The 9,822-nt window shown below is 44.5% G+C and overlaps 1 protein-coding gene across 1 annotated transcript; it reads right to left on the bottom strand.

Moving 5' to 3' along the window:
- Positions 1–549: 549 nt before the first annotated feature.
- Positions 550–2,066, bottom strand: LOC136472775 (anthranilate O-methyltransferase 2-like). Its single transcript, XM_066470481.1, has 3 exons — positions 1,920–2,066; positions 1,085–1,789; positions 550–963 (listed from the first exon to the last, which is right to left on the bottom strand). Exons 1-3 carry the CDS (start codon positions 1,992–1,994, stop codon positions 571–573), a joined length of 1,173 nt encoding a protein of 390 aa, XP_066326578.1. The 5' UTR covers positions 1,995–2,066; the 3' UTR covers positions 550–570.
- Positions 2,067–9,822: the final 7,756 nt, after the last annotated feature.

Raw genomic sequence — 9,822 nt, 5'->3', positions numbered from 1 at the left:
TCAAGTTCTAATCCCATTAGATGAGTCAAGCCTGATTTTTTTGGCCAGGAGGGGCACACAATTTACAATGTAAAATAGGTAAGATAAATATTTCGTGCTAGGTTCGGACCAAGATTTTTTTTTCTTTCTAGACAATAGGATCTGTGCCGCCCTGTCCATTGAGGCTTATGAGCGGACCAAAATCCAGCAGGCTCAGACCAGGCCCGTGGGCTATAGGCTGGCTTAATTTGCTTAGGTCTAGGATTTACAGCCCAGAATGTCTTATATGAAACACTTTTAAACTCTGAATCCTTACATTTTAGGATAGAGGGAGTAATATATCTTCCCTTTATGCAAACAATCTGCTTACGTTCCATTTCCATTTACCATTACCATTACAGTACATATTTAACCAGATCGCCTTGTGGAAACATTGGACCTGCATACTACAACATCCAAAGCAAAGTAGTAGTGAAAATTAAATGTTCGGCCGCTAATCGTACCCTGTCTACCTGAACTACTTTATTTCTTATATTAATTCTGCATGCATATAGTACTACTAGTAATAACTAACCTGAATAATACATGTCACTAGCTGGCTTGGTTCTTTGTTGCACCACTAATCGCCTTCAGGGAAACGACGATGACAGGGTACTTGGTCTTCACTTTCTGGAGGTGCACTGCGACGTTCTTGGCATACAGCTCGAAGAGATCGTCTTGTACGTGCTCGCCGAAGTGGTGCGCGATGAGGGGCCCGATCACGGCCCTGATGGACTTAGCGACGTTGACGCCGCTCTGGACGTCATCGAGCACGAGGTCGCCGTCGTCCTCCGTATCGTCGTGCGGATCCCAATTGGACTCAAAGAGCTGGATGTGGGTGATGTCGAATGCCTGGTTCTGCCTAATCACGTCCCTCACTTCGTCCACCGACGGGGCGTAGAACGGCAGGTTGAAGGAGTCCAGTTTCTCCTTCTCCACACGGCCCTGTGCCATGGTGCCATGCATGCAAATGCAATACATCAGTTAACTAGGGTTCATCGGTTCAGTTCAGGATTTCCTTTGATGGATGATGTTGCACAAGACAGGAGAAGAAAACAGAGCAGACCTCTTTGACGAGGGACTGAAGAGCCTGCCCGAGGAGGCCCCACATGTAGCTGACCTCGCCACGGAGCACGTCCTTGTTCTTCCTGCCGAGGAACGCCAGCACCATCTGGCCACCGGACACGAGCTCCCTGTGGCGCAGCCTGAGGAACAGCGAGAAGTCCTCCTGGAACTGCCTCCGGTACAGCGCCACCACCGCCGGCGGCGTGGTCTCCCAGATGTACATGTTGCCCTCGTTGAGGACGGCGCCTCCCGCGAGCTCGTCGGGGACCTTGGAGCGCCACATGAGGCAGTAGGAGGAGTGGAAGAGGTGCACGCAGCGGTCCGGGAACAGCCGGGTGTAGAAGGAGCCCGGCAGCCCGGCGACGTAGTACGGCGGCAGCGCGTCCCCCTTGTCCTTGACGGCCAGCTTCTTGAACAGCTCTAGCGACTGGAACACGAGGTTGAAGTCGTTCCCGGGCAGGTCGTTCAGGAAGAACTGCACGTGCGTCGCCGGGGGCTGGCTAGAGCCGGCGGCGGCCATCGCCAGATCCTCTCGGCGGTCGGCGACCGCTCCGAGCACCTCGGAGACGACGAGCAGCGTGTTGGGCCCCGACGAGCAGCCGAGGTCCGCGACGACCATGGCACCGCCGCTGGAGGAGAGCGACGACGCGTGCGCCGCCGCCACGGCCTTGTGTAGCACCGGCCTCGTCTTCAGTATGGACTTCTCCTGAGGAACATGTATAAGCGAGTGTTGAGACGAACATGCATATGCATACAGGTCCTCAGTCATGCGGATGCAACATGAGCAGATCGGCAGAGACATGCATGATGTAGAAGAAGAAGCACAGGTACAGTACCTGAAGCCTGGAGTTGGAGGCGTAGCTGTCCTCGCCGTCGCCCCGGCTCATGTGGAGGTCGCGCTCTACCTTCATGGCTACTAGCTTCACTAACGCCAGGTGCTGTTTTCTGATGAGTGAGAAGCTTGCTTGCTTATCACTCTGCTGTGGTAGTTTGCATTGCAGAGCAGGAGAGGGAGGGGGCTTCTCAATTTATAGGTCCAGCCTGCCAATCAGCACTCATGACTCATGAGCACAAGCTGAATATTAACACTGATCTGCTGCACTTAACTAACCCAAACTGACGTTGCTTTAGGGTTTAGCTTTTCTCTCCCGGTGTCCATCCTACGTGTCTGGCGTTCAAATCACAGACGCAGCTTCGTCATGCCTTCCATTAATCACCTGGACCCCTTTCTCGTTGGACGTTCGTGGTGTCTCAGTTCCAATCCAATCATATCATTATCATATATTCACCAGCATGTGCATATTAGTCACAAACTCAAAAAATATTTTATATACGACGAGCCGTGTGTGAACAGGAAATGGCATTGGTCCTTTAGGACTGACCATAATCGGGCGACCAATCTGAACCACTTATAATAAGATAAAGTGGTGGTGTGATGCAGATGTTAAACAGAGAAGCGTTTTTTTTTTCAAGTGTATTTTCTTTACTTACCATAATGCCCTTACGTCCCTCTCTACGATCCCTTATTGGCCCGGGCTCACAAACCATATATAGCAATGGTACAAAGTATGATTCCAAGCAGACGCATCAAGAGCAGGTATTACATCCCTTCCCGGCCCATCCCATCGAGAAAAGAGAATTAACGAATCCTAAGGTAGACGGGGAGAGAAATGCAAGGCCAGAGGCCACTCTTCCTCCAAGTTGTCGCGAGAGAACCAAATCTAAGTTGGTGAAGATCATGATTTGAGCTGGCATAGCAGTTCCAATATGTATTGAAACAAATGACACGATTGTTGGACAAATCTCCATGCCGCAAATCGTCTAGGTACGGTGACATGTGATGAAATAAGTAAATTATGTTACAACGTACATGCACATTTCTATAGAAAAGAAAAAAAGACCGATGAACAGCTGTGTGGTTTCTAAAAAAAATGCCCCGTAAATACCAGTAACAGTATATATTGAATGATAGGTATACATATTGAACAGTAGCAAAGGCTCTCATCAGCTTCTTGGAATTTTTTATGCATGGATAGTGGACGTGTTTTTTTTTCACTAAACGGTGAACAACGCCTAAAAACACTTGAACAACATGTTTTTTAGAACTCTTTTACAGTGGTGGGGTACTTCTTGGTTCCTCTTGGTCCCTAAACAATTAATTAGCGCTAATTATTTTTATGAGTGAAAGGTTAGTATTGTAATTGCGGCCCCCTCCCTCTCCCACACAACAGCCCACGCACGAACCCCCAACCCCCACGCCAAAGGGGTACGCGAGGCTGTCGTGCACCTGCAGTCGCCGTAGCCTGAGCCAGCGCCACCACTCCCATGCCCTTGCTCGGCGGCGTCGCCGTCGCCTGCCGCCACCGTCACACGAGAGGCCGGTCGGAGGCCGTCGGTCCTCTCTCCTCCTTGACGCCCCTGCCAGACGCGAGTGGCTCCTGCGCCCTTGCCTTGCGCAAAGGCGGACCAGCATCGTGTACGAGTTCGCCTTCGACGACATCCCCTATCAGATTTTACCAGCCCTCGCCGCATCACCCTCGTCGTCGTGCGGCGCCGCCGCCGGTGGTCGGCCGTCGCTCTCCCTCCTCCCCGGCCCCGGGAGGTTTGTAACCATTTCTTGAAGCTAGTAAACTCACCCCTCATCTCAAGAGTTAACTCTCTTGACTTGAGAACGAGGAAGGGTTGGAAAGCCCTAAGCCTTAGTGGCTAACCTCTGGACGTAGGCAAGCCTTGGTGGCGAGCTGAACCACGGGATAAATCATTGTGTCTCTTGTGCTTGATTTACATTACTTGCATGTCATATTGTTGTTGAGGTGATTTCTAGGGTTTCTAGTCGATCTACTTGTGTGTGGTGTTCCTACTACTTCCAGCTCTCAATCTGCGACTATCATACCTGCAGTAAGCTGAGAAATTTCTCCGATCTAAGTTTTCGTTCACTGATTTTGAATTGTGACTCGAAGTTGTCTGCAGGTGTGGTAGTGCCGCTGTTTTGGCCCGGCAGTGCCGTAGTTCGGTAGTGTCGCCCGTTAGAGCGGCAGTGCCGTAGGGTGAAATTGATAAAAGTTTGAGTGTTTATTTTGACAGGCCCATTCACCCCCCTCTAGGCCAACCAAAGATCCTATAGATATGGGCGATGAAATACTAAAAAGCATGTAGAGTATATGATAAATTCATCATAACTAGGTAAGGATTATAGGATATCTGTATTTATCTATATCTATATATATATCTATATCTATATATATATACCTAATAATGAAGAGTCAAAATTTCAGTCCATTTTTTTGTTACCCATTTTTTTGGTATGGTCTCCTCTAACTAATTCTGCGAATGTGAAAACTATTAATGTTCGTCTCTCTACAATTTCTTCTGTTTTCTTTCTATACCTAATAATAAAGAGGCAAAATTTCAGCCCATTTTTGTACCCTTTTTTTTTGTATGACCTTCTCTGACTAGCTCCGTGAATGTGAAAACTATTAATTTTTATCTCTCTACAACTTCTTATGTTTTCTATATATAATAACATACGTAGAGCTTTCTGAGGTAACCTGAATAGGTACAAATTCAAATCCTAATTCAAATAGATCCTTTCAAGTCCTGAGTAAACTTCGGTAAGAATCCTAATCCTATTCTACTCTCTATTTTTTCTATATTTATGGCCAAAATTTCTGCAATATAATTATTTTCATCCAGCTCTAATCCCCTTCCACTTTAAGATCTATTGTTCGATTATGTCCCCTATCCTTTTTTCCGAGTCCATGTCCCGTTCAGTTTAGGTCTAATCAATATTAATTTTCTTTCCTCCATTCCTTTGGGTGCACTTCAGTTTTTGTTTGATTTTTTTTGTTGGCCTTCCGTCCGATTTATTTATTTATGATTTGTTTTGTTTTTTCTTTTGCATCCGTGACCCTCTTAGGTGATTTTTTTCCATTGACTTTTTTAATAAAAATAATTATTATGGATTTTTCAACTGTTGATTTTCTCTAAGACAAATTTTCTACTACCAACTTGTTAACGTAAGTTTGATCAGAAACATATTCTTATTGAAACCTGGTTTAGCAGGTGATTCAACTAATAAAAAATGTGAATAAAAATTTTAAATAGTTTATTGTCTAATCTGGTCTAAATAAATGTATCTATGTGATAAGCGAAGAGGCTAGCTTGTGAAAACTCAAGTAAGTTTTCCATTATAATCATAAGTATTATAAACATGTCAGCAACACGTAATCCTTGTTGACTTTAATTATAGAGATTAAAATTAGTTTTTATGGTCCTCAAACGTCCCAAAAATCAATATTTAACTATAGCAGTGTAATAAATAGGGGGCTATCGACATTTAGCGGCTAGTCACAAAATAAATTATAGTTTTTAAATTTCATAAATGGTGAAACATAAATAATACCACCCTATAGACCGTCTTGGATATTCTAGGTACATAGTTTTTACTATACACGTAGATATACAAAATGTCTAGATACATAGTAAAAGTAATATATCCATAGAAGACAACAAATGACATATAAGTCGCAACGCAGGGACATATTTACTAGTCTAATATTAAAGGGAGAAAAGTTTCTTCATATGTTATTCCTCATAACCATCCGATGGGAATCTGATGGATCCAATCTCTTGTATCCGTACGGGTTGGTGTCAAGCAACGGTGTGTAGTCCGATACTCTGATTCCAAAATGAATTGGAATACAGGGCGTTTTTCTAGTCCCTCACTCTTTCCCATGCCTATATGGATTTAGTACACGTGCAGACATATAGTACATATTTGATCTCAAGACGAATCGAAACACACGACATGATCGTTAAATAAATAAATCTCCTAACCACAGGTCGTCTAGGTGAGGTCACACAACAAATTACACATTGTCTGCTGTAACACATGGACGTGTTTGATAGTCTATATATACCGTGTTATAGAATGAACAAAGGAAGAGACCACAAAGACAAATATATAATTAGATCGGTTAAGTATGTACTTGTAGTACATGTACTTGTCTAAGAGACTAGTAAGACCATGTGTGGAAGCATGTACGGATGGATGAACTGGTAATACTAGATTACTAGTAGCCAGGAACATTTGGTTACCCACGCAAAAGGTACGTACGGGAGTACTAGATAGAGTACATATATATATACTCGCGATGCATGAGCGGGTGTACGCTTTACATGTGTATCGGTAAGGTGTTAATCATGCATTTAATTATGTGCGTTGCCGTGTGGTTGCCTTTGCTTGACACGGAGTGATGATGAGCGTGAGCGGCACTACCGTATATATACATGCCCCTAGGCCCTAGTCGTAGGCACCCAACCCAGCCGCTTTCTGTACGTACGTGTTCCAACAGGCAGCTAGCCTTCCAGCGTGTCTGCGGACGACGGAGACCGGCGCCGGCCGACCGTAGGCTGTACCTGCGACGTCCTCGTCCTCGTCCTAGGACGTTTTAGGGCGGACGCAGGAGTGCCCTCTGTAGAGATGTATATTTGTAAAAAACACCCCCTCCGGTGACATTGAATGAAGCGAGAAAGGAAAGCCGTCCTCACGTGAGGCGACGGCTGCGACGCGTGCTCCGAGGCTAACACGACGGCAGAAGCGCCATTGTACGGGACGTCGTCTCCTAGCAGCGCGCGTGGGGATCTACCTGCGGCCAAACTTGGTGTGAGTTTCTCTTGTTCCGCACGCGCGAGTTCTTCTCCATTGCCCTATCGATTCGCAACAGCAGCTCCTTCCCTCCCTAAATTTGCAGCAACCATGAGGCGGCGGCGGCGCATGAGCAGATGGTCGATCTGACTATGGCTTCCTCCACCAGCGAGCTCTATAGTCATCAATCTTGTTGTTCTGTTCCCTGTGAATATCTGTTCTGACAAAAAGAACTGTTCTGACGAGATATGAATTATTATTCCCCAGTCAGTTCTAAGATCAATTTTTTTGCTGTCTCAAAACTATACTGCTAGAAAATTTCTTGTGATTCTTGGTGTTGAGTGGCAGAATATTTTTCTTTGTTCTTGCAACCAGTTAGATTTCAGAAAAATACTAATCATTGCTGTGTGCTCTGTGCCTGCCGTGTTGTTTAATGGACGAGCAAGGTCACACCTTTGTCACCTTGCCATTTTCCTATACAAAAACAAAAGAAGAAATACACCTGAAATACAATTATACGTACCCTATATAGGCAACAAGCATGTGAACCATCCATCTCTCTATGCTATATTTGGTTTATGACGAGGAAGAAGACGTAAGCTATATTTGATTTATGATGAAATATATTATATTACATTATATATATAATATATATGATTTACTTTGAATGATTTGTTTTGCACCAATTAGCAACACAATGGTATATAGGATTGATATTCATAAGTGATCATAGCAACATGCAAGCATTAAACGATTTGTGGACAGCTAAATAGACCACAGCTGTCTGTGTGCTGTTGTAAATTGGAAGAACTTCTGTCTGTTCTATATGCCCTTAAGCATGCGGCGGCGGAGCTAATTAATTGCATTCTTTAATAAAAAAAATAGTCCTGCAGCTGATTCAAAAAAAAAGTCCCGCAGCGTGCTACGACCTATTACTCTACCGGTCTGCTAGTCGTGTGTGTCTGATGATGCACGTACACGATAGTATGCATGATGCGGATGCCGTCGTCACCGCTGCAACGCCAGCAAAATGACGCGGCCTCAGCTCGATCGCCCGGCGAAATCAATGAGCTATTAGTCCGCCACACGAACACGTGCAGACATATATATATAGTACATATTTGATATCAAGACGAATCGAAACACATGACATAATCGTTAAATAAATAAATCTCCTAACCACAGGTCGTCTAGGTGAGGTCACACAACAAATTACACATTGTCTGCTGTAACACATGGACGTGTTTGATAGTCTATATATACCGTGTTATAGAATGAACAAAGGAAGATACCACAAAGACAAATATATAATTAGATCGGTTAAGTATGTACTTGTAGTACATATACTTATTTAAGATACTAGTGAAAGGATTAAGATGTCCAAGAGAAGGGAGAATTGGACTAATTCTAATTTTTTGCAATAATTAAGTTCTACAGTTAGCCCAATTAACCCCTTGTGCCTAGAAATTGTTTCTATTGATCTACCGCATAAAAGTTTAGGAACCTATGTTCCAATCCTACTCTAACATGGCAATTCTATGAATGTAAAGACAAGAATTGAATTGTTCAAAGTAAATGCTCAAGGTAAAGAGAAAAGGAGGAACACGGCAATATTTTACCATGGTATCGGAGGGTCGTCACTCCCCACTAGTCCTCGTTGGAGCACCCGCGTAAGGGTGTAGCTCCTCCTTGATCCACGCAAGGATCAAGTGCTCTCTACGGGTTGATTATTTGACACTCCGTTGCGGTGAATCACCCACAACCGTTCACAACTTGAGTTGGTCATCCATAAGCTCCGCCGGATGATCACCAAGCTCCCAATCACCACCAACCCATCTAGGTGATGGCGATCACTAAGAGTAACAAACACGAACTCTCACTTGACCATGACAAGTCTAATGAGAAGGGTGGATGCACACTTTGCTACTCTGGCTTTCACTAATAAGGGCTCTCTTTGGGATTCTCAAATCTCAATCACCTCACTAGGACCTTGCTCTTCTTGGCACTCTCAAAGGTGTTTCTCAGTTGTTGAAATGAGCAAAAATACCCCCTCACACGAATAGAGGAAGTATTTATAACCTTGGTTGAAAAATGAACCGTTATGTGCCTTTGCGGGGTGACCGGACGCTCCGGTCATGTTCTCCACAAACTCCAGTGTTTAAGTTGTGACCGGACGCGTCCGGTCACGATTTTCCCTCTCTGGAACCTTACTGGAGTCGATCGGATGCTGAGACCCAGCGTCCGGTCACTCACCTCTCAGCGTCCGGTCGCACCAGACAAAATCACCTTGATCAAATGAACTGACCGGACTCTGCGCCAGCGTCCAGTCACTCTGGAACCAGCGTCCGGTCAATATTTGACCCTCCATTCACTTCTAACTCTCGATCATACGTGAATGAAGTTTGCTCCAATGGATCTAAGGGCTTTTTAGGAGCTACCTAGTGCTAGATTTAGCAAGTGTGCACCACACCTAACTCACTAGACTCACCTAGGTCAAGCTATCCGTTTATACCCCCCTTAATAGTACGGCCAAAGAAAAAACAAAGTCCTAAACTACTATAAGTTTCTCCTCAACACCAAACGACACTTAGAACTAGTCCATTCTTAACCTTGTCGTTCATCCTTTGAAAACCGAAACGATTTCTATCATAGGGGCTTGACCACCATGATAGCCCAATCGATCTCCATTACCGTGACCTAACTTAATTGCCTCTGCAAAACACACGTTAGTCATAGTAATCACGTATTGTCATTAATCAGTGAAACCCAACTAGGGGCCTAGATGCTTTCAATCTCTCCATTTTTGGTGATTGATGACAATACCACCTCGAGTATGTGAAAGAGATGAGATTTTTAACATGCTTGGTTCATATAAGCTTTTGACATTAAGAACAAAAGTGTTAGGCAAGCTTATATGACCCAAGCCAATATGATGTACTCAAAAGATATTAAATAAGCAAGAGTACAAGTGATAAAGCTCATTTGCATCGGAGTAAAACGCGGAAGCAAAGCAAATGAGCATAACACAAGTGATATGACATATAAATGATTCAAAGTAGAGAGCACACATGTCACGTATCACGATCACGTAG

Source organism: Miscanthus floridulus, chromosome 8, assembly GCF_019320115.1.
Source record: "Miscanthus floridulus cultivar M001 chromosome 8, ASM1932011v1, whole genome shotgun sequence".
In the NCBI taxonomy this organism is placed as follows: domain Eukaryota; kingdom Viridiplantae; phylum Streptophyta; class Magnoliopsida; order Poales; family Poaceae; genus Miscanthus; species Miscanthus floridulus.
The sequence above is the reverse complement of the archived record's forward strand: the minus strand, read 5'-3'. Positions and strand labels throughout refer to the sequence as shown.